The 26807-nt window shown below is 44.0% G+C and overlaps 1 protein-coding gene across 1 annotated transcript in view; it reads right to left on the bottom strand.

Moving 5' to 3' along the window:
* LOC144805946 (uncharacterized) overlaps positions 1-26216 on the bottom strand; it is a 389169-nt gene extending 362953 nt beyond the window's left edge. Inside the window, 1 exon segment of the mRNA XM_078672408.1 lies at positions 24748-26216. Within this exon segment, the coding sequence (XP_078528534.1) occupies positions 24748-26064 (1317 nt within the window). The 5' untranslated portion in view covers positions 26065-26216.
* Positions 26217-26807: the final 591 nt, after the last annotated feature.

Raw genomic sequence — 26807 nt, 5'->3', positions numbered from 1 at the left:
TGATACAACAAGAAGTAAGAACTATTGGCTTTGCCAATGGTTATTTGTTGCATAATATAAATAAGCTGCAACTATGGTTATTACATATAATCTTGAAAAAGCTTCCACTTAAAGCCCTGGTGACACCACAATGTTGCTGCTCTTGCGTTTTAGAAAGAGAAGGGAAATCCAGAAAGAAAATGACTCTTTAAAGGATTTCCCTTCCCCCACAACGCTCACCTGGCATGACGTCATGCCGTAACTTCTTCACTAGTGAGAAGTGAGCAGTGTGGGCAGCGCACATCAACGTGCCTACTGTCTCGAAACGGGTCTATATCAGGCTGTTTGCGCTCTGGCACTTTTTTCTAGACTGCAGTCCGGAAAAAAACAGACTGCCTGTGCCAGGGCTCAAAACAGAGCCCAATAGAGACCTGTTTCGAGCCCCCCTTAAAAAAACTGCAGGTGCTCAGACCCCTCGAGACCCGGCCCACTTAAAGCCTACTTCTAACCCCCCATGTTTTCTCCAACCATCCCCAGTGTCTCTACTTCCCTACTTCTCAAGAAATAGGAACAACTAATTTCGTCACCACACCCATCTCTTCTCTAACAACCTACCGACTCCCACGCCAGTGCTTAATTTGTATAAAAACAAGTGCAAGGGCCCTCGTCAGGAGGCTACTGTACCTAGCACACCCCATTGCCACTACCAGTGCTGCCAATGACAGTACCTATAAAACTACTAACCATCAAACTGCTACTAGTGTGACAATTAAGACAGGTCGAGTTCCTAAAGCCATAAACACTGGCTTGGGTGGTAGGCGTTAATTGCACCTGCAATCAAGGTAGCCCATGGCATGGCCCCTAAGTACCTCTCCAACAGCCTGTGCAGCTACACACCTGCCTAGAATCTGTGATCTACTAAATGAAACCTTCTTGTCACACCCAAAACTTTGTGCCTCCAACATCTTTTAAAGCAACCGCTCACCACAGGATTTCAAAACAACATTGGGAAGTTACTTGCTGCTACCTAAAGGACACAAATGGATTCTAGTTCCTCATACTTCCGAAAATATGTATGTTTCATGCATGCATGTGGAAACAAAAGTAATGTACTTCTGTCTTCGTCAGAACCCACCGCAAAACTGGTGCAGTTAACCAGCCCCTTAACATACATTACAATATTGAAATGTGATGACGGAAGCGCTAGAAAAAACACAGCAGAATCGGAAAAAAAAAATCCCGTAGCTGTTACCTCAGTCATCGATTAAAATGTTATTGCTGCTTCTGAATGAATACTTAATAAATACTACTGCATTACTGTGTGATTTTCTGACACGTATGTTGTAAAGCGCTCCGATACCCTCGGGTCTGGCCAGCGCTATATAAAACTCTTAAAATAAATAAACTTGAGACCACCACATTTGTCAGCAGCAAAGGGTCTCTTCACTCAGCCATCCACTGGTGTCATTTTGCCAAAATTGTAGTGTCAAGTTTTCCATGCTGGGTGTAACACTTGTAACTAGTAACAGTTGTTAACTAACACCATTGTGCATTTTAGGACTTGTAGTTTCACATTTAACACTGCACGTATGGACTCAAAACATAAAGCATGAACAGTGCTGGTAGCTAAAATGTCACGACTGCGACCACTTGACAGTGACGCAAGATCACAGGGGTTGCAAACAGCCCCGGAGTCGCAGGACATGCTAACGCATTGAAGGTCCACACCTTTCTTAAAGCGCTACACGCTTCTCAAGTTTCCCAACTAAACCTGTGAATATTTCATACATTTGTTTTTCATTTCTATTTGCATTATGGTATGTGTAGTCCTCAATTAAAAAGTTCTAACATAATTACTGGCAACAAACACACTTAGGTGAGCTACGCCAACATAGAATCTTGACACTTCAGGGCTGTGCCGACAATCCCAAAAATACATTTAGAATTTTCCCAAATAATTGGCTCTAAAGAGTTAAAAATACAATACTTGAAGTTCTGCAACAGCATGCCTTATTTTCTTCAGCATGAAATATTCCAAACAGAAAATTGTATTCCCAGTAGAAACATAGGATGCAGAGGAGGTGTTTGAGCCAGGGGTCAAAAGTGTCTGTCATAGGTCACATTTTCCTCTTCCACCCAGAAATACAGATGGACAAAAATATAAAGACAGCAACACCTGTCTTCACCTCTGCTCCTATTGGAAGTGCTGCTCACTGAATTTACTAACAGGATGCGCGAGGGGGCGAAGGTCATATTAGCAAACGCGTCACCTCATTTTATTACTGGTGGAGAAACCCTTTGCAAGTTGTGTGGGCCAGTCTGGGTCATAGAGAGACACTTGATCCAAGTCCCTATACGCCATCCATATGGATTTTCATATCAGTCGTCCACCCGCAAAGCTCACCCACAGATAAACACTACATCTCCACCATTTTAAGTACAGAACATCTAGAACATACAAAGAGCACTCATTACACACAAACCCCAGCTACATGTGCAAAACATGGCTCAAACCTATAGAGGTTGCCAAGCATTTGCCACCTCAACATAACACCCAATTCCTGTTATACTCTTACTGTGTGCTATGTCAGCTGAACAAGCTAGACACAGTTCCTGCCAACATCATGCATTGGGACACGGCTCATGCAGTCGCCTAGGCATTTGCCACCTCAACGCTACATCCAGTTAGAGCTACTGTCACACCTCACGGTACAACAACAGTACTTATGAGACACAGCTAGCACCATCATTCACACAGCAGTGCTCAAAGCCCTGTAGTTGGCTAAGCATCCAACTCCTCAACAGATCACGGTACAACAACAGTACTTATGAGACACAGCTAGCACCATCATTCACGCAGCAGTGCTCAAAGCCCTGTAGGTGGCTAAGCATTTACCTCCGCAACGCTACATCCAGTTAGAGCTACTGTCACACATCGCGGTACAACAACAGTACTTATGAGACACGGCTAGCACCATCATTCACGCAGCAGTGATCAAAGCCCTGTAGTTGGCTAAGGATTTACCTCCTCAACAGAACACCAATGCAAGTTATACTGACACATCAATTCCGTCACACCAACCTACATATCAACCAGCATGAAGAAGTGGGAATTGAAACCTATCAGGTCCACAGTGAATGGCAAAAAAAAACATAATGGGAAATATGCTTGAAATAGATCGCTAATTGTCTGTTGCGCTGCTTCCTTCTCTGTGTATATAAATATTAATATAAATATATTTTCAATATATATTTTATTGATATAGTTACTATATATTGTGTTTTATTAATATAAATATAATATATTTACAATATGTATCTACAATATAAATATATATATATATATATATTACCTACTGGCGATAGCCAGTAGGTATATATAGTTAGGATTTTTTTCCTATGGGATTTTTGAAAATTCTATGTCGAATAACTTTGGCCTTTGAGGACAGAATTGGCTGAAATTTTCAGGAAAATGGAACACTTTGTTTCTGAGCAGCCCCTGAAAATTTGGGGGGGTTTCGTCAAGGGGGGGCCGAGAAAAAAGGGGGGTCCCAAAACATGTTTTTCCCATGCAATTTTCCATAGGGCGGTTGGCCTCACTTTTAGCCTGAACGGCTAAATGGATTTACACCAAACTTGGCAAAATTGTAGGGACTGGTAGCCCGATGTGCCTTTGCTATGTCTCAAGATATAGGCTCCAGTGGTTTTTACGAAAATTAACTTTGAAAAATATATATTGGGCTACATTGGGCTATATATATGTTGGAGCCCAAATGTAGCCCAATGTAGCCCAATGTAGCCCAATGTAGCCCAAAGATGGCCACCAGAGACAAAAAAAAAACAAATGTAGCCCAAATATCAGCCAGATGTAGCCCAACTATAGCCCAATGACAGAATGTCCCAGAGTGTTCTAAAGAACAACTAGAGTGCTAACAGTCCTACTTATTACAAAGGTATGGCACACCTGAAGCCATCTTGATTGGAGTAAAGTGGTAACTCTTAAAACATTTAATTTAAAAAGGAACAAAATGAGGGGGTTCATTTTGCCATAGAAAGTATGATTAGCGAATATATGACGAAATCCCGCATACCATCAGTCCGCAAAAAAAATCCCGCATGTACTATTAGGCCGCAAATTAAAATAACGAAAACTTTTAGAACGAATATGCCTTTAGCATACACTAAACAACTAAACTACCCTAAACCCTAAAACACTACCCCCAGCATGACCCTACACTACACAAACAGTACAACACTACCCTAAACCCTAAAACACTACCCCCAGCATGACCCTACACTACACAAACACTACAACACTACCCTAAACCCTAAAACACTACCCCCAGCATGACCCTACACTACGCAAACACTACAACACTACCCAAAACCCTAAAACACTACACCCCAGCATGACCCTACACTACGCAAACACTACAACACTACCCTAAACCCTAAAACACTACACCCAGCAATACCCTACATTACACAAACACTACAACACAACCCTAAACCCTAAAACACTACCCCCAGCATGACCCTACACTACGCAAACACTACAACACAACCCTAAACCCTAAAACACTACCCCCAGCATGACCCTACACTACGCAAACACTACAACACTACCCTAAACCCTAAAACACTACCCCCAGCATGACCCTACACTACGCAAACACTACAACACTACCCAAAACCCTAAAACACTACACCCCAGCATGACCCTACACTACGCAAACACTACAACACTACCCTAAACCCTAAAACACTACCCCCAGCATGACCCTACACTACGCAAACACTACAACACTACCCAAAACCCTAAAACACTACACCCCAGCATGACCCTACACTACGCAAACACTACAACACTACCCAAAACCCTAAAACACTACACCCCAGCATGACCCTACACTACGCAAACACTACAACACTACCCTAAACCCTAAAACACTACCCCCAGCATGACCCTACACTACGCAAACACTACAACACTACCCTAAACCCTAAAACACTACCCCCAGCATGACCCTACACTACGCAAACACTACAACACTACCCTAAACCCTAAAACACTACCCCCAGCATGACCCTACACTACGCAAACACTACAACACTACCCTAAACCCTAAAACACTACCCCCAGCATGACCCTACACTACGCAAACACTACAACACTACCCAAAACCCTAAAACACTACCCCCAGCATGACCCTACACTACGCAAACACTACAACACTACCCAAAACCCTAAAACACTACCCCCCAGCATGACCCTACACTACGCAAACACTACAACACTACCCAAAACCCTAAAACACTACCCCCAGCATGACCCTACACTACGCAAGCACTACAACACTACCCAAAACCCTAAAACACTACCCCCAGCATGACCCTACACTACGCAAACACTACAACACTACCCAAAACCCTAAAACACTACACCCCAGCATGACCCTACACTATGCAAACACTACAACACTACCCAAAACCCTAAAACACTACACCCCAGCATGACCCTACACTACGCAAACACTACAACACTACCCAAAACCCTAAAACACTACCCCCAGCATGACCCTACACTACGCAAACACTACAACACTACCCAAAACCCTAAAACACTACCCCCAGCATGACCCTACACTACGCAAACACTACAACACTACCCTAAACCCTAAAATACTACACCCCAGCATGACCCTACACTACGCAAACACTACAACACTACCCAAAACCCTAAAACACTACCCCCAGCATGACCCTACACTACGCAAACACTACAACACTATCCTAAACCCTAAAACACTACGCCCAGCATGACCCTACACTACGCAAACACTACAACACTACCCTAAACCCTAAAACACTAGCCCCAGCATGACCCTACACTACGCAAACACTACAACACAACCCTAAACCCTAAAACACTACCCCCAGCATGACCCTACACTACGCAAACACTACAGCACTACCCTAAACCCTAAAACACTACCCCCAGCATGACCCTACACTACGCAAATCCTACAACACAACCCTAAACCCTAAAACACTACCCCCAGCATGACCCTACACTAAACAACCACCACAACTCTACACTACACTAACACAACACTACACTACACAACACTACACTACACTACACAATCACTAACCCACGAAAGAATTAACACAAACCCACTTACCTCTCTCGTCATCGTGGTTTTCACAACGCAAATGCATTTACCATACATGCCTTTAAAACGTAATTCTTTGTAAAGGCATGCGCGATAAATGCACATGCGTTTTGAAAAAATGCGGGATAATGGTATGCGAGGTCAATGACCTTGCGGGATAATGGTATGCGGACTGAAAGTCTGCGGGATAAAAAATGCGGGAAAATGGCTGCAAACCATGATTAGCAGCAGACTTCCCTGGTGAGCACTAGCTTTACTACAGTGATCTAATAAGCAACTAGAGTGCTAACATTCAGAATTTATGGCAAATGTGTGACACATCTGAATGCCTTCTTGATAGAACCAAAGTAAACAAGCATTGAAAATGCAATAGATCTCGCCCTCGTTTAAGTTAAAGCCATTCTGTTTGTAATGAGGTGGCTTTTTAGCTTTGCTTTTATTAGTGTTTTTAAAACTTTCATGTAAATAACATGCATATGTATGCATATATGTATATGTATGCATGCATTTATATTTATATAGATATGCAGATTATATATGTTTATATATGTATATTACCTACTGGCGATAGCCAGTGGGTATATATAGTTAGGATTTTTTCTCTATGGGATTTTTGAAAATTCTATGTCGAATAACTTTGCCCTTTGAGGACAGAATTGGCTGAAATTTTCAGGAAAATGGAACATTTTGTTTCTGAGCAGCCCCTGAAAATTTGGGGGGGTTTCGTCAAGGGGGGGCCGAGAAAAAAGGGGGGTCCCAAAACGTGTTTTTCCCATGCAATTTTCCATAGGGCGGTTGGCCTCACTTTTAGCCTGAACGGCTGAATGGATTTACACCAAACTTGGCAAAATTGTAGGGACTGGTAGCCCGATGTGCCTTTGCTATGTCTCAAGATATAGGCTCCAGTGGTTTTTACGAAAATTAACTTTGAAAAATATATATTGGGCTACATTGGGCTATATATATGTTGGAGCCCAAATGTAGCCCAATGTAGCCCAATGTAGCCCAATGTAGCCCAAAGATGGCCACCAGAGACAAAAAAAAACAAATGTAGCCCAAATATCAGCCAGATGTAGCCCAACTATAGCCCAATGACAGAATGTCCCAGAGTGTTCTAAAGAACAACTAGAGTGCTAACAGTCCTACTTATTACAAAGGTATGGCACACCTGAAGCCATCTTGATTGGAATAAAGTGGTAACTCTTAAAACATTTAATTTAAAAAGGAACAAAATGAGGGGGTTCATTTTGCCATAGAAAGTATGATTAGCGAATAGATGACGAAATCCCGCATACCATCAGTCCGCAAAAAAAATCCCGCATGTACTATTAGGCCGCAAATTAAAATAACGAAAACTTTTAGAACGAATATGCCTTTAGCATACACTAAACAACTAAACTACCCTAAACCCTAAAACACTACCCCCAGCATGACCCTACACTACACAAACAGTACAACACTACCCTAAACCCTAAAACACTACCCCCAGCATGACCCTACACTACACAAACACTACAACACTACCCTAAACCCTAAAACACTACCCCCAGCATGACCCTACACTACGCAAACACTACAACACTACCCTAAACCCTAAAACACTACCCCCAGCAATACCCTACACTACACAAACACTACAACACAACCCTAAACCCTAAAACACTACCCCCAGCATGACCCTACACTACGCAAACACTACAACACAACCCTAAACCCTAAAACACTACCCCCAGCATGACCCTACACTACGCAAACACTACAACACTACCCTAAACCCTAAAACACTACCCCCAGCATGACCCTACACTACGCAAACACTACAACACTACCCAAAACCCTAAAACACTACACCCCAGCATGACCCTACACTACGCAAACACTACAACACTACCCAAAACCCTAAAACACTAAACCCAGCATGACCCTACACTACGCAAACACTACAACACTACCCAAAACCCTAAAACACTACCCCCAGCATGACCCTACACTACGCAAACACTACAACACTACCCTAAACCCTAAAATACTACACCCCAGCATGACCCTACACTACGCAAACACTACAACACTACCCAAAACCCTAAAACACTACCACCAGCATGACCCTACACTACGCAAACACTACAACACTATCCAAAACCCTAAAACACTACGCCCAGCATGACCCTACACTACGCAAACACTACAACACTACCCTAAACTCTAAAACACTAGCCCCAGCATGACCCTACACTACGCAAACACTACAACACAACCCTAAACCCTAAAACACTACCCCCAGCATGACCCTACACTACGCAAACACTACAGCACTACCCTAAACCCTAAAACACTACCCCCAGCATGACCCTACACTACGCAAACACTACAACACAACCCTAAACCCTAAAACACTACCCCCAGCATGACCCTACACTAAACAACCACCACAACTCTACACTACACCAACACAACACTACACTACACAACACTACACTACACTACACAATCACTAACCCACGAAAAAATTAACACAAACCCACTTACCTCTCTCGTCATCGTGGTTTTCACAACGCAAATGCATTTATCATACATGCCTTTAAAACGTAATTCTTTGTAAAGGCATGCGTGATAAATGCACATGCGTTTTGAAAAAATGCGGGATAATGGTATGCGAGGTCAATGACCTTGCGGGATAATGGTATGCGGACTGAAAGTCTGCGGGATAAAAAATGCGGGAAAATGGCTGCAAACCATGATTAGCAGCAGACTTCCCTGGTGAGCACTAGCTTTACTACAGTGATCTAATAAGCAACTAGAGTGCTAACATTCAGAATTTATGGCAAATGTGTGACACATCTGAATGCCTTCTTGATAGAACCAAAGTAAACAAGCATTGAAAATGCAATAGATCTCGCCCTCGTTTAAGTTAAAGCCATTCTGTTTGTAATGAGGTGGCTTTTTAGCTTTGCTTTTATTAGTGTTTTTAAAACTTTCATGTAAATAACATGCATATGTATGCATATATGTATATGTATGCATGCAGATTATATATGTTTATATATGTATATTACCTACTGGCGATAGCCAGTGGGTATATATAGTTAGGATTTTTTCTCTATGGGATTTCTGAAAATTCTATGTCTAATAACTTTGGCGTTTGTGGACGGAATTGGCTGAAACTTTCAGGAAAATGGCACATTTTGTTTCTGAGCAGCCCCTGACAATTTGGGGGGGTTTCGTCAAGGGGGGGCCGAGAAAAAAGGGGGGTCCCAAACGCGTTTTTCCCATTCATTTTTCCATAGGGCGGTTGGACTCACTTTTAGCTCGAACGGCTGAATAGATTTACATGAAACTTGGCAAAATTGTAGATATGGTTTGCCCGACGTGCCTTTGCTATGTCTCAATATATGTGCTCCAGTGGATTTTGAGAAATTAACGTTTAAAAAAATATATATATCTGTGACAGCGCTCCGGTTAGCGCCCCGGTTCGCGTACCTGACGCGTAACGGAACTTCGCGAAGCGAAGCTGATTGGCTCTCCGGTGTCTGTCAACATTCTAAACAGTCCGGAGCGGCCGCCATCTTGTCTCTCGGTACGATCGAGAGACAAGATGTGGTGAAAAACAAAGGGGGAAAGGAAGGAAAGGGGGCAAGGTAGACCACTCCTGACCCCCTAGGATTGATGATGGGGATATTAAAGTGCCCCGCGGGGCAAAAAATAAAAAAATCTTTTTTTTTTCGATTTTACGCCGTAGAGGCGCGTCCCGGTACGCGAACCGGGCAGCTCACCGGGCAGCTAACCGGGCAGCTAACCGGGCAGCTAACCGGCAGCGTAGCTGTCAACATTGTAAACAGTCCGGAGCAGCCGCCATCTTGTCTCTCGGTAGGTTCGAGAGACAAGATGTGGTGAAAAAAGAAGGGGGAAATGAAGGAAAGGGGGCAAGGTAAACCCCTCCTGACCCCCTAGGATTGATGAGGGGGATATTAAAGTCCCCCGCGATTTTTCGCGGTAGAGGCGCTTCCCGGTACGCGAACCGGGCAGCTAACCGGCAGCGTAACGGGAGTCCGCCATCTTGTGTTTTTGGAGCGTCCGGTTCGCGTACCGGGTAGCGTCCCGGTAAGCGTAACAAGGGGAAAACCAAGAGAAACAGTAAAAAAAAAATTAAGGGAATAGATTTCCAGCAAACTTGGCAAAATTGTAGGGACTGTTTGTTTGATGTGCCTTTGCAAGGCCTCAAGATATGTGCACGTGTGGATTTTGTCTAATTAAGGTTAAAAAAAATATATATATCTGTAAGCGTGCTCCGGCACGCTTACGTTACGGGTTTTGTTTGCGCTGCAGAGCCGATACGTCACGGTTATGCGACGTGTCATGAGGCGTCTCACGTGGCTACGTGAAACGTCACGTAATAAAGAATATATTTTACAGCTATAGATATTAGCTTTTAAAAAACCAATGAAATTCACTGAAAAAACCATAGGTTATAGACCATATATAGTTAGGAATTTGCATTTACAAAACCTTGAAAATTCACTGAAAAAACCATAGGTTAGAGACCATATATAGTTAGCTGGACATTTTATTGACATAAAACCAATGAAATTCCATATATAGTTAGTTGCACTAACTATATATCGCGCACCCGCAATCCACTGCTGATGATGTCACATATTACATCATTCATGACATGGTCAGTGACATCACTGATGACATCACTGATGACATCTCAAATGACATCACTGATGACATCACTGATGACATCTCCACTGACATCACTGATGACATCATCTAGTGTCTGTGTGTTTTTGTAAAGTTTAAATATGTTTTACATATTGAAGAATGAGTGGATGTATGGAAGAAAAAATGATGAAAATCATGAATAAAAGGATAACTTAAAATCACAGTCCAAGATCTTGAATTATTCTTTGTATATCAGACAGGTTTCCGGCCAGGGCAGGGCACCGACATCGCCCTCCTGGCGGCGGTAGAGGAGGCCAGGACACTCTTAGACGAGGGAGGATCAGTGGCAGTGATCCTCCTCGACCTGAGTGCGGCCTTCGATACCGTCAATCACCAACTCCTCATTAAACGGCTCGAAAGAGTCGGTGTGGTAGGCTCTGCCCTATCCTGGCTCACATCCTTCTTGGACCAGCGTACTTTTCAGATCTGGGAAAACAACACCTGCTCCTCCGAAACTCCCCTCCAATGTGGTGTGCCTCAGGGCTCCTCCCTGAGCCCCACATTATTTAACATCTACATGTCCCCATTGGAGGAGGTTATCACCCCGTTCGGAGTGAGCGTCGTCAGCTATGCTGACGACACACAATTAGTGGTATCACTATCCCATCCCAATCGAAAACCAGCAGATTTACTTAACTGCCTTACGCAGGTTCAAAACTGGATGAACAGCTCAGCCTTGAAACTAAACGGAACAAAGACAGATGTCCTTCTTCTTGGTCAAAAAGGAATCATTCTCCCCCCAGATATCTGGCCTGATTGTTTGGGTCCTATTCCAGAACCAAAACAAGAAGTAAAAAGCTTAGGTGTGTGGCTAGATACTACTTTGTCTTTTTCCACACAAGCAAAAAAAGTAGCCGGGACATGCTTCGGCTTGCTGAAATCAGTGAGAAAGATCCTGCCCCTTTTGCCACCCAATTCCCAAAAACTGCTTATACAAGGCCTGATAATTTCTAGGCTTGATTTCAGCAATGTGATATATCTGGGCGCCCCGGAAGCAACACTGAATAAACTTCAGAGAATCCAAAACATAGCCGCCCGGATTCTCACTAAAACCCCTGCCAGAGACTCGGCCAAACCAGCATTGAAACTCCTCCACTGGCTTCCTATAAGGGAGAGAGTTAAATTTAAAGCCTTGTGTCTAGCCCACAAATTATTACAAAATCAAGGCCCTCCCATTCTTAGAAAATTTATCAAACCTTACAAATCCTGCAGATCCCTCAGATCGGACACGGAGAATTTCATCAGCGCTCCTAGAGTCAGGAGGGTACGCACAGGTGGAAGGCGGTTTACAGTCCAGACCGCAAGCCTCTGGAATGCACTCCCGCACGACCTGAGAACTGAACCACACTACCTCCGCTTCAGGAAGCAGCTGAAGACTTTTCTTTTTCCCTAATGATCCCTTCCTATCCGAACCACTGTATCCCCGTCCCATTCCTCACTCCCCTTCCGTCTGGCCCCCCCATGTCAGGTTCAGGGTAGGGTTCTTAGCGCTGGGATACCTACGGGTGACTACGCGCTCTAGAAGAGTTTTTAATAATAATAATAATAATAATAATAATCAATATTGAATAAGGAAGACGATGCACCCATATACCTCAAAATAGTAAGTGATAATGGCTTCCCATCAGCAGCTCCTTGCAGTCTCTGTCACACCTGGAGGGAGCCAGAGGGCAGTCACACCTCCTGCTGTGACAGCCGAGCATCCCACTGTCATTCTGCCTCTGACATTAGCCCTCTGGCCTGACTTCACATGCATGGGGTCATAACAGCTTTTCACGGGGTACACCAGTCCTTACTAGACCAAAACACCGGCCCGCTAACTGGCCTCAGGCAGAGGCCCATCGGCCAATGGCAGATTGCCTGCCTTGCCAATCAGAGGCGGTCTCAGTCTACCCCTAGCCGTACAAAAGGGGGTGGTGATGGACGGAGCATCAGAACCAATCAAACACTCACACCCAGTCAAAAGATCTGGGTTTGATCCATCACCGTTCTTTAGCCCACTCTGCCACCCCAGTTCAGACATGGCTATATGCAAAGCAGTCTGACCCTGTGCCTCATGGGAACAGTCCAGCCCGACTGCCAAGCCATGCCTTCCCTGGACCGAAAACAAGCTTCCGAGGACCGGTTTCTGGCATTCCAGCCGTCTTCAGCCCGGCTTGCTTGAATCCAGTGGCAAAGTGAGCAAGGGACTCACGTCTGAGCATACCCTGCCACACTTATGGCGGCCAAAAGCGGTACAAAAGGGGGTGGTGATGGACGGAGCATCAGAACCAATCAAACACTCAGACCCCGTCAAAAGATCTGGGTTTGATCCATCACCGTTCTTTGGCCCACTCTGCCACCCCAGTTCAGACATGGCTATATGCAAATCAGTCTGACCCTGTGCCTCATGGGAACAGTCCAGCCCGAACTGCCAAGCCATGCCTATCCTGGACCGGAAACAAGCTTCCGAGGACCGGTGTCTGGCATTCCAGCCGTCTTCAGCCCGGCTTGCTTGAATCCAGTGGCAAAGTGAGCAAGGGACTCACATCTGACCATACCCTGCCACACTTATGGCGGCCAAAAGCTGTACAAAAGGGGGTGGTGATGGACGGAGCATCAGAACCAATCAAACACTCACACCCAGTCAAAAGATCTGGGTTTGATCCATCACCGTTCTTTAGCCCACTCTGCCACCCCAGTTCAGACATGGCTATATGCAAATCAGTCTGACCCTGTGCGTCATGGGAACAGTCCAGCCCGAACTGCCAAGCCATGTCTTTCCTGAACCGGAAACAAGCTTCCTAGGACCGGTTTCTGGCTGTCAGCCGTCTTCAGCCAGGCTTGCTTGAATCCAGTGGCAAAGGGAGCAAGGGACTCACGTCTGAGCATACCCTGCCCACATAGGGTGAACAGCAAAACACACAAGATGATGGACGGAATGTTGCACAATGGTAAAACATTCACCCCCAGTCACAGATCTGGGTTTAATCCATCACCGTTCTTTAGCCCACTCTGCCACCTCTGAAAGGGACAGAGCCCACGAAGTAGCGCGGGGGCTGAGTAGTGCCAATATTGTATAAAGGTAGGATTGTGCACTCTCCAGGCATCTGACAGTGCCCCGTTTCGGGCCCAGCGGGGTGACGTGTTAATCACGGAGATGGATTGCCGCCTGGGGGACAGGAGAGTGTGGCAGATTGAGATGGATATCTAGGACACTGCTGTAGTCTCTCCCTTATATCCATGGCATACCCGTCTATTGCACCAGGACATCTCACAAGGAGATTCAGGAGTTGGGCTGGTCTGTGTTTGGCATGTAAATAGATCCCAAGAATACATACATACAGGCAGCCCTCAGCAAAGACATATCTGCCTTCATTGTTGATAAATGTGGAAAGAGTTATTTTGACTGTGATGGATGAGCTTAGGAAGGGCGCCGATAAAAACATCTTACAGCCACTTGTGCTACTGGATCTATCGGCGGCCTTTGACACGGTCGATCACGAAATTTTGATTGACCGTGTCAATAACGCTGGTGTCCAGGGATTGGCGCTAAGGTGGATCAGATCCTTTCTGCATCAGCGCACCCAGGCGGTTCACCTATCCACTTTTGCGGCATCTTACTCTAGTCTGTCCTGCGGAGTCCCTCAGGGCTCGGCCTTATCCCCTCTTTTGTTCAACCTCTATATGCAACCCCTGATAGCTTCCCTCTGCAATAGCCCGGTTACCATCTTCAACTATGCTGATGACCTTCAGCTGGTTTTCACCCTCAACTCCACCCCTGTTTCCCGTACTAACTTCCAATCCATCATGCTTTCTATTAGTGAATGGATGTACCACAGCCAGTTGAAGCTCAACCCCGACAAAACGGAGCTAGTCCTTACGGGTGGGCCTGCCAACCCCTGGAATGCTAGCTCCTGGCCTTCTTCTCTGGGTTCCCCTCCTCGTCCTGCCGATTCGGTGAAGAGTCTTGGCGTCATCATTTGTAAAGACCTATCAATGAAGCCTCAAATCAATGCAGTTACCTCTTCCTGCTTTTTTCATCTCCGCAGAATTCGCAAGATCAGCAGGTTTCTGACCAAGGAGGCTCTTATACTTGTCATCATGTATAAGAGCACATGAAACACGTGTCCAGGGATGGCGAAGACAGCGAAGATAGCAGAGAATCGAAAGAAGATGCATCGCGGAACACGTAACTACATTAACCATAGTCCTTAGGGGCGATACCGCCGGTGTGTGAGTAGTGTGCGACCCACCCCCATTTGTAATGTTAAAGCTCCCTTGAGCAGTTGGCTGACGAGCCTGGGACGCCGCACCTGCGCGCCTGAGTGGTACTAAACCTGGCAGATATTTGGCAGCCACCGGTAACCCCAGAACACGGCCTATCCCTGCTGACGAGGGGTGATACCGCGAAACACGTGTCCAGGGATGGCGAAGACAGCGAAGATAGCAGAGAATCGAAAGAAGATGCATCGCGGAACACGTAACTACATTAACCATAGTCCTTAGGGGCGATACCTCCGGTGTGTGAGTAGTGTGCGACCCCACCCCCATTTGTAATGTTAAAGCTCCCTTGAGCAGTTGGCTGACGAGCCTGGGACCCCGCACCTGCGAGCCTGAGTGGTACTAAACCTGGCAGATATTTGGCAGCCACCGGCAACCCCAGAACACGGCCTATCCCTGCTGACGAGGGGTGATACCCCAAAACACGTGTCCAGGGATGGCGAAGACAGCGAAGATAGCAGAGAATCGAAAGAAGATGCATCGCGGAACACGTAACTACATTAACCATAGTCCTTAGGGGCGATACCGACGGTGTGTGAGTAGTGTGCGACCCCACCCCCATTTGTAATGTTAAAGCTCCCTTGAGCAGTTGGCTGACGAGCCTGGGACCCCGCACCTGCGAGCCTGAGTGGTACTAAACCTGGCAGATATTTGGCAGCCACCGGCAACCCCAAAACACGGCCTATCCCTGCTGACGAGGGGTGATACCCCGAAACACATGTCCAGGGATGGCGAAGACAGCGAAGATAGCAGAGAATCGAAAGAAGATGCATCACGGAACACGTAACTACATTAACCATAGTCCTTAGGGGCGATACCGCCGGTGTGTGAGTAGTGTGCGACCCCACCCCCATTTGTAATGTTAAAGCTCCCTTGAGCAGTTGGCTGACGAGCCTGGGACCCCGCACCTGCGCGCCTGAGTGGTACTAAACCTGGCAGATATTTGGCAGCCACCGGCAACCCCAGAACACGGCCTATCCCTGCTGACGAGGGGTGATACCCCGAAACACGTGTCCAGGGATGGCGAAGACAGCGAAGATAGCAGAGAATCGAAAGAAGATGCATCGCGGAACACGTAAGTACATTAACCATAGTCCTTAGGGGCGATACTGCCGGTGTGTGAGTAGTGTGCGACCCCACCCCCATTTGCAGATGCTGGCATGATGACTCTGAGCTGGCTTCAGGAATGACTTGAACAGAGGCTCGTACCGAGAAAACCAGACCAATGCCACACACAGTTTATAGCTAACAATTATTCCTTCCTCTTTTGTACTCTTGGGGGGCAGAATTGGCTATTTTGTACACAACTGGGCCAACATTTCCAACACCACTTGGATGCTCAATACAGTTTAAGGCGTCAGAATAGAACTTACTCAGGTGCCCTCCCAGAGCAGAATACCTAACCGGCTCCACTTTTCCCAACAACAGGTGAGTTTTATAGACCCTTAAGCCGTCTAGAGTCCTCTCTTTTTCTCACCCCTGGGGATTTCGCAGCACTATCTTCCTGGTACAGCAGAAGGAGGGGGGCACAGGCTAGCCATCAATCTGCAACACTTCAACCAATTGGTGGTCTATCACCACTTCAAGATGGAAGATATCCATCTTCCAGAGACATGCTTCGGGAAAGGGACGGGATGGGCCACCTGGACCTCAAGTACACCTACCTTACGATATCCATCTTCGCCCTCCACTGTAGTTTCTGGCAATCTCAATGCGGACGGGACACTTCTTCTTTCTTTTATAATGGCTGCGACAACACTGGGGGGGGATGTCTTGCACATGCCTCCGACCCCCCCCCCCTCGTCCTCATCGCCTGGTCCGGCCATAACAAATCTCAAGCGAGACGCCGTGGGGTGCACTGGGAGGGAGAGACGGTGCGAACAGGCCTCTCCCGCCTCCCCAGGTGGAGGCTTCCCAGCTGCACCCTCAGCGCTCCAGGCGCCCGGAAAAGGGTTCTTCCACTGTGGCCATGCTGCAACGTCTCGCCCGGCAGGGTGGAGCCCGTCCGCTCATTTGACCCCGCGATCGCCAGTAGCTACCGAACTCTCAAAATGGCGGTCGACCTGGCAAGAGCGGGCCCAGCATAAAGAAATGGCCCGGTCACTGGTTGACTCCACCACCGTACTCCTCCACGACCTTGAAGATTCTAGAGGAGCCGCGGGAGTCTCCGACCCCCGATGGGGAATGACTGCCATGATCGCCCGTGGAGTGACGAAACTGTATCCGCGGGACGTCGGCGCTCCCATGCTGGCGCCAGCCTCACTTTGAATTACTAGAATCCTGCAGACCTCAGTTCCGGTGAAAGCACAGTGTGACCCGGTAGGAAAAATTGTTGCACCCCCTCCCCTTTTTGACTGATAGTTCAAACCACCGATCCTTTCCTTTGCCCTTTTAACGGAACTTTGGACTGCCTCCCCCTCTTTTACATTTTCTAGAGAAAACAAAACATTAACCACTACATTAGCATAGCAGTTGACACCAGAACTGTTTTCAAATTTAAAACCAACAACATCTTCAACAGAATCCTATTTGTTTCTGCTGTGACCCTGCTACAGCACAGGCATTGTCCCCAGCAGTAATTCTGCAATGCCGGTAAGAATAGCTGTGGTGCCTACTGGACTCACTCACCCCCGCGGCGCCCCACGCCGTTATTTGCTGGGCGGCAACTTACTAGACATCACTTTCGTGCCATCTAGATTTCAGCGCGTTCTGCTGCCTTGGAACTATTCGCACAACAGACTGCTACTGACGACCCACACCCAGGCAACATCTTCTGAATTTTCATAATTTGAAAGAACTAGTAACATGTCCTCATCAGGAATTCAAAAGAAATTGCCACGGTCTCTTCGTTGTTTAAATGTTTTTACTGTTTTTGTTTTGTTGTATATATTTATATGTTATTAAAGTTTTATATTCCTACTACTTTGTTGGAGTGCTATATATTTTTAATGTGACACATAATTGTAAAAACTTTGATGTACAAAGAGTCATTCCTGGAATCTTCCGCTTCAGGCTCGGTCCCCTCCCCAATCACAATACAGGATGGTTTTCAGATAGTAGGAACACGTGTGGTGTGACGGATCTCATCGGGTGTGGGCCTTGATCTACTATAACTCCTTTGAAGAGGGGTGATTCTTTACAGCTGGGGCCATAAACTACATCTGCAGGGCTAGGTGATAGCCTGGACAATCGGACACAGAGGAAGAGGAGTGTCAGAGGGTGCGGTAGTGAATAGGGCGAAAGGGAGGTGTCGGGCGGGCACAGAGTGTGATTTTCAGGGAAGAGCAGCGCAGATGTGGGGAGGTTTATTGCCGATGCATAAGACAGAGAGCGGGGGTGACCAGTGCCTGGGGAAGATGCTTGCGAGGGTGGGGAGCCATGCTACGAATCGACAGCGTGCAGAGAGTGGGTCTGGTCAAGGCATCTAAAATGGCTGCCGTGCACGACAAAAGTGTGGCATTTCAAAAAAGGCAAGATGGCGCAGACAATGTTTTTCAACACTTCCTCATTTCCTTCGAATCGAACGTTAACAGACGTTGGTGCATATTACCAAAGTTAAGCGATATTTATCGCTAACGATGCTTACCAACGAATTTTTTACCGCTAAGCATCGTCAGAAATTATCGAGGATAAACCTTGCTATTATCAAGGTTTATCGCAAATGCGATAATAAACGGCCGCAATGCATGAATATCGCTAAAAAGTCAGCGATATTCATGCATTACCGAGCTAATGCTCTTAGCCATGTTATCCACCTCCCAATGGATAACATGGCTAAGAACTGCTCAGGGCAGGTGTTACTTTTTGGAGATATTCGCGCTTAGCGCGAATATCTCAAAGTTGGTAATAGGAGATAGATATCTTGCATGTTGTAATGCAAATTATTGTGGTATATGGAACTCATACCATAATCTCTCAGGAAAGCAGAAACTGATCCTTTTGGGACCGCCTGAGAAGGCCTAGGGGGTGAGGGGTACTCTACTTTGCCCCCTTTTCACGTTCCGAACTATTTTATTTTACTCTCTTCTGTAATTACACAAAATAGCAGCGATAAGATGCATCGGAGACACACAGTGAGAGAAAGGAGGCCGGAGATGAAGAAGAGATGTCAAATACACATTGGAGATAATATAGTGGCAGAAGGGAAGTAAATATGAGTAAACTTACCATGTAACATAAAAATGTTGCACTCTATACTATAAGTCTCATTTTATACTACAATCACTTCGCTACAACCTCATAAATTAAAAATAAAAATGAATAATGTCTCAAACAATTTTTGATTTCTAAATATAAATTTATTCTTCAGAATTTTCTAAATTTGAAAGAGCTAGTAACATGTCCTCATCAGTAATTTCCTCATGAAAAGTCTGCAATGATGATTCTTGTAACTCTATGGTCTCCAAACATTCGATAAATTCGCCATCAACAGATTGATCAAAAAAATCATTCAAGTTATCTCCTCCTTGTGACAATATTTCATTATTGGTGCTGTCAATTTCAATCAATGTAGTGGAATCATTCAAGTCATCTCCTCGTGACAATATTTCATTATTGGTGCTCTCAATTTCAATCAATGTAGTGGAATCATTCAAGTCATCTCCTCCTTGTGACAATATTTCATTATTGATGCTGTCCATTTCAATCAATCTAATGGAATCATACAAGCCATCTCCTCCTTGTGACAATATTTCATTATTGGTGCTCTCAATTTCAATCAATGTAGTGGAATCATTCAAGTCATCTCCTTGTGACAATATTTCATTATTGGTGCTGTCCATTTCAATCAATCTAATGGAATCATACAAGTCATCTCCTCCTTGTGACAATATTTCATTATTGGTGCTCTCAATTTCAATCAATGTAGTGGACAATTCAAACAAAATTGCCACGGTCTCTTCATTGTGAGCCATTTTATTTTGAAATTGCTTGCTGTAAATTGCAGAAAAAAATAATCACTTTCATTTATCGTTTTTAGTAATACATAATATAAAACTAACTTTATCAAGTATTTAGTATAACAGAAGGACTGCAAATAAATAACAGAAAACATTTTTCAAATTATCTTCAAGTGTACAACATAGTTCCCCTTACAAATTAACAACTCACCTTTTTAAAAGTAGGAGAAGTGTTAGTACTGTGTAAATCAAACACCAGAAATTCACCACCAAAAATTCCTCACAAATGTACCTCAGACAGTAGTATCACAAAATGGCTGTGGTTTCCTCTCATTTGACATATATACATAACCAATTAACTTTCATCACACACAAATACAAAACCAAACTAACATTTTAATTGGTTCTAAATTTCAACACTTTCAAATGTGTTTTCCCCATGCAATTTTCCATAGGACATTTACATACGTCTACAGCCTGAATGGCTGAACGGAATTACACCAAACTTGGCAAAATGGTACATCAAACCTAAGAGGTCAGGAAGGATCTACTATGCCCCCTTATGGTCATTTCCCCCTTCGCTTTGGCCTCCTCTTGTCTCTCAATCCTACCGAGAGACAAGATGGCGGCCGCTACGGACTGTTTGGAATGTTGACAGACGCCGGAGAACCAATCAGCTTCGCAGAGCTCCGTAACGCGAAAAGTACGCGAAGCAGAGCGCTGTTACAGATATATATCTTTTTTTGAACGTTAATTTCTCAAAATCCACTGGAGCACATATATTGAGACCTAGCAAAGGCACATCGGGCTACCAGTCCCTAATATTTTGCCAAGTTTCGTGCAAATCCATTCAGCCGTTCGATTATTATTATTATTTGTTTTTTTCTCCGCGGGGCCCTTTTAAAACCTCCACATCAAACGTAGGGGGTCAGCGAGGATCTACTATTCCCCCTTATGGTCATTTGCCCCTTCGCTTTGGCCTCCTCTTGTCTCTCGATCCTACCGAGAGACAAGATGGCGGCCGCTACGGACTGTTTGGAATGTTGACAGACGCCGGAGAACCAATCAGCTTCGCTTCACAAAGCTCCGTTGCGCGAAAAGTACGCGTACTGGAGCGCTGCCCGGTCCGCTGTTACAGATATATATCTTTTTTTAAACGTTAATTTCTCAAAATCCACTGGAGCACATATATTGAGACCTACAAAAGGCACATCGGGCTACCAGTCCCTACAATTTTGCCAAGTTTCGTGCAAATCCATTCAGCCGTTCGGGCTAAAAGTGAGGCCAACCGCCCTATGGAAAACTCAATGTTAAAAACACGTTTTGGGACCCCCCTTTTTTCTCGGCCCCCCCTTGACGAACCCCCCCCCCAAATTTTCAAGGGCTGCTCAGAAACAAAATGTGCCATTTTCCTGAAAATTTCAGCCAATTCCGTCCACAAACGCCAAAGTTATTAGACATAGAATTTTCAAAAATCCCATAGAGAAAAAATCCTAACTATATATACCTACTGGCGACCGCCAGTAGGTAATATATGAGAATGAAGCTATATAAAGAGAATGAAGCTATATCAAATCAATACCTTTAAACAAGCTAGTAGTAAAATACATATTTAGTTAAAAACATTTAGTTTTTTTTCAATGTGAAGCATAAACTGAAACTCTGGAATACAAAACAAAGAGTTCCAAGATGTTCGGAATTACAGTGGTAGGATCAATAATGACCAACAAAAAGTTATCAGTGTCTCATTTAATTACCCCACATATTATAACTTAATTTACATAAGATTTATGGATGAAACAATGCAAGAATTCAGCACCTAGTATGGATGCAGGAGGGGCAAATACACAACACAACTTAGTTCCTCTTGCTATAACAGTTGGGAAAACTGTGTCAAAGTGAAATAAATTGCTTTAAATAAAAATGTATAATTAACATTTTCTGCAACCAGTGCAAAAATACTCATAAATGATGAAAATGAACCAGCCTAGACTTATACATTACAAATGGGTCTAGTGCAGCTTTTCTCAAACTGTGGCTCGGGACCCACTGGTGAGTCTGAGCCGATAATTGGTAAGTCGCGAAAGTTCTGATCTATATGTAAGTCATATTTAAAATGATTAGCCCAGGTTGTGCACTAGTGCAAAAGTGCTGAACAATACACCTAAGATAAGTTTTAAAACAAACATTTACAAGTATTCGCAAGAAAAATTCTAGGTACACCTTCCAGTATTAGTTGCTGCAGGTATTTTACTTCACAAAGCCATTTCAAAACAAACTGTGATCACTATACATGATAGACAACCATTCGACATGTGTATGACTTTGTCATAAATTGAGAAATATGTATGTGACCAAACTACTAGAGCTGCCAATTTTGGTTCTGGGGAACCTGGTTTGTGTCCTGGTGTCGACTCAAGGTCCTTTAATTCTGGGCAAATTACTTAATCTTCCGTGTTTATGATAAAACTAATCTGACCTTCTGTAGTGTAATCTGGTGCTCATGTCAAGTGCTCCAATGCACTTGGGCCGTGTTCACACCAGACAAAACTATAAAATATACACATATATATGGAGTCTAACTGCATCACAAAGCCTCATTTTAACACAAAACTAGCTATTAGGTCTTACCCCATACTCTGCCGCCAAAGGGGTTTCTCAAATTTCCTAAAATCATTGGTATCAACCCCAACATTTTCAGAAGCCTTACAATTTTAGTGTATGGATGCCACAGGCCAGCACCCCACTTGGAATAGTGTTCCAGCTTCAGACTCCAGTGCAGTTCAGCGTCTATGGGAAGATCATTATCTTGGCCACAGTCCGATATTGAAGGGCTAGGTCAAGGTCATGACATTTAGAAACAATCCATTAAAGCTAGGTGGGTCGCCAAAGTTTGTGGTATAAAACCGGTTGGGAAGCAGTGGTGTTACTGGATGATAATCTGGTCTCTAAATATAGAATTGATCATAAGAAAAACTGGCTCAGATCACTTTTAAAAGTGTATGGGTCCAATGCACTAAGAGACAGGTCACAAGCAGTGGTTTCAAATTACAAACCAATATTTTGCAATTTGTTTATGATTTAATATCTTATGATAAGATTTCTGAGTGGAAATACAATGGGGCCCAAGGGGACAACTTTTCAAATCTGTTACCACTTCCCCTGAGGTCTGGGCAACTGATCAATGGCTTGCGACTAAAATGGCAGTCATAAACTATTGATACATATCATTTTGATTCAGAATGGATCGCAAAACCAATTTTGAGAATCAGAAAACAATTCCAACTTGTAAAATGGGTTTAATATATTGCACAAGTGGTGTGACTTTGTGATTAACGGATTTACACATGTTTGGAAAGCTGGGCCCCTATTTGCGAACATTTTTGTCAGTATTGCTTAATAAAACAAAAAGGGCTGAAATGAATTGCATGTTTATGGTCTTAATCCTGTTTAGCTAGGACAATAATTGGTGCCTCAACAAAAGAACCCAAATAGTATAAATCTATTACTGAACAAACAATTGTCGCAAACATTCAACAGTGTGTGAAGAAAAACTTTATCAAACTCAATTGGAATACCGTCAGGCCCACGAGTTGGCCACTAGTCAGGAACACAGAGATTAAACTGTCTGTTGTCAGCATGCTAGTACTTGGAGAAGTTTTGTTTTTTGAACGTAATTTATTTTTCCTGATTTACAAGTTTTTTCTGTGCGCACAGTAACCATTTTATGTTCACGCCACTATTGTGAACAACCATTATTGGTCTCTCTTCTCCAACCAAGATGTAACAGCTCAATGCATAGCCGCTCAGTCATCTGCTACTTGTCAGCATGGGATTGATTTCTTCAAATGATCCTGCTCTCTGAATGTTTAGTATGGAAATGCATTGTTTTTTTTCTCAATTAACTTACTGAGTTGCAATAAATCCCTTGTGTCCGGACGATGAGGCTTTAAGACGGAAAATAATTGGGCAGACTTTATTACTCTGAGCTATGACTTTCACTTTCACTCGGAGTAGCTACTAAATTGCTTTAAGAGTTTAATGTACCTTGTACTATATTCTTGTGCTCTCTTACAGGCATTTGTATTCTGGTCCAGTTTTCTTGCACGTTGCTTTTAATGTGTTGTTTCTTCTTTTTCTCCTTGGACTGAAAAGTAGTTGTTCATCCTTTGCATTTTGTGACATGCCTCTGCAAGCGTAGAGCTACAGTTTGGTCTCGGTTATTGTTTTTTCTTCAGTGTATGCTCTTTCGCAGTATAAAACAGTAGTTTTTTCACAGACGTATTTCCAGTTTTCAGGGCACTGATAAGGTACTTCGCTCGCATGGGCTCTTTCATGTAGTCAGACTAAAACTTTTGTGGCACTCAGAAAAGAGGCACAATTTAAGCCCAGTATGGCTTCTCTCATGCACAGAGAGAATGGATTGACAACAGAAGCTTTTCTGACTATCAGGGCTCTGATAGCATTTCTGTCCAGTGTGTTTTCCCTCATGCAGAGTGAGGTTGCCTTTCTGACTGAAGCTTTTCTGGCATTCAGAGCACTTATAAGCTTTTTCCCCAGAGTGTTTCCTTTTATGGCAAATGAGATTCACTCTCTGAATGAAGCTGTTCCAACAATCACAACACTTTTAAGGTTTTTCCCCGGTGTGAGTTCTCTCATGTCAAGCAAGCCAACCTTTAACACTAAAGCACATCTGGCATTCAGAGCAGTGGTATGGTTTCTTCCACAGCGTGGGTTCTCTCATGTTCAGTTAGACTGACTTTAAACCTGAAATGTTTTTGACATTCAGAGCACTGATAAGGTTTCTGTCCATTGTGTTGTCTCTCATGTAGAATGAGACTGCCTTTCTGAAGGAAGCTTTTCTGGCATTCAGAGCACTTATAAGGTTTTTCCCCAGTGTGTTTTCTTTCATGGTAAGTGAGACTGACTCTATGACTGAAGCTTTTCTGGCATTCACAACACTTATAAGGTTTTTCCCCAGTGTGAGTTCTCTCATGTTCAGTAAGGCTACCTTTAATGCTGAAGCTTCTCTGGCATTCAGAGCATTGGTATGGTTTTTCCCCAGTGTGAGTTCTTTCATGTCGAGCAAGGCAAACTTTAAGCCTGAAGCTTTTCTGGCACTCAGAGCACTGATAAGGTTTCTGTCCAGTGTGTTTTGTCTCATGTTGAGTTAGACTGCCTTTCTGACGGAAGGTTTTCTGGCATTCAGAGCACTTATAAGGTTTTTCCCCAGTGTGAGTTCTCTCATGTCGACTAAGGCTATCTTTAACACTAAAGCTCATCTGGCATTCAAAGCACTGGTAAGGTTTTTCCCCAGTGTGAGTTCTCTCATGTCGAGTGAGAGTGTCTTTAAGTTTGAAGCTTTTCTGGCATTCAGGGCACTGATAAGGTTTCTGCATACTGTGTTGTCTCTCATGTCGAGTGAGACTGAATATCTGACTGAAGCTTTTCTGGCATTCAGAACACTTATAAGGTTTTTCATCAGTGTGAGTTCTCTCATGTTGAGTAAGGTGCGCTTTAACACTGAAGCTTCTCTGGCATTCAGAGCACTGGTATGGTTTTTCCCCAGTGTGAGTTCTCTCATGTCGAGTGAGACTGTCTTTAAGTTTGAAGCTTTTTTGGCATTCAGGGCACTGATAAGGTTTCTGCACACTGTGTTGTCTCTCATGTCGAGTGAGACTGCATCTCTGACTGAAGCTTTTCTGGCATTCAGAGCACTGATAAGGTTTTTCCCCAGTGTGTATTCTCTCATGTTTAATGAGACTGCCTTTCTTACTGAAGCTTTTGTGGCATTCAGAGCACTGATAAGGTTTTTCCCCAGTGTGTATTCTCTCATGGTTAATGAGACTGCCTTTCCTATTGAAGCTTTTGTGGCATTCAGAGCACCCATAGGGTTTCGCCCCAGTGTGAGTTCTCTTGTGTTCAGTGAGACTGCATTTGTGCCTGAAAGTTCTCTTGCATTCAGAGCACTGGTATGGTTTTTGCCCCTCATGTGTTCTCTCATGCTGAGTGAGAGAATTCATAACAAACACGGTTCTGGTAATCTGAGAACTGTAAAGGTTTCCCCCTATTTGTGCTCTTGCATGTTAAGAAAGGTTTTTTACAAATAAAGCTTTTTTGACATTCAGATTAGTTAAAGGATTTATCCAGTATTAATTCTCTTTAGTGAATCAGATTTCTGCCAAAACAGTTTCTGACATTTAGAGTAATTGTAAGGTTTTTCCTTAGTGTATACTATCTTGGCGAGAAAATGTCATCCTCACATTTTGAGCACTTAAAAGATTTCTTTCTTGGGTTATTGTCTCCAGGTTAGTTTTTTCTTGAGTACACAGCAGATTAAGTCTTTACCCGATTTCAAAATCCGGACGTTTAAATAATTGTTAGCCGAAACCTCTCAATGTGCTTCACGTGTTATTCTTAACACTTGTATTGAGTCTACTGGAAAATCTATCTAGACTTGTAGTGTTGTGACCTCTTTAAGCAAATTAGGCTAATCTATTGAACCTTTCAAAATTTCTCTCATGGAGATATGGTCTCCATGTTATGTCTATATGAAGCCTGTCCGGCAGAGTTAGGTTCACTTTTTGACTGGAGCTTTACTAACATTTATTTGGCAGGTTATAAAACACTGACAAACTTATTATCTTGATTTAGTGTAGGCTATTCATGTGCAAAGGAAGGAAGATTACATTACACATTTCTCGGTAGCAGAATATTGTTTTTCTTCAATGCCCAGTGTGTGGTCTCCAGAGCAGTGGCTAGCACC

Source organism: Lissotriton helveticus (assembly GCF_964261635.1).
Source record: "Lissotriton helveticus chromosome 1_1 unlocalized genomic scaffold, aLisHel1.1 SUPER_1_unloc_34, whole genome shotgun sequence".
Lineage (NCBI taxonomy): Eukaryota > Metazoa > Chordata > Amphibia > Caudata > Salamandridae > Lissotriton > Lissotriton helveticus.
Note: the sequence above shows the minus strand (reverse complement) of the source record. Positions and strands in the feature narration are given on the sequence as shown.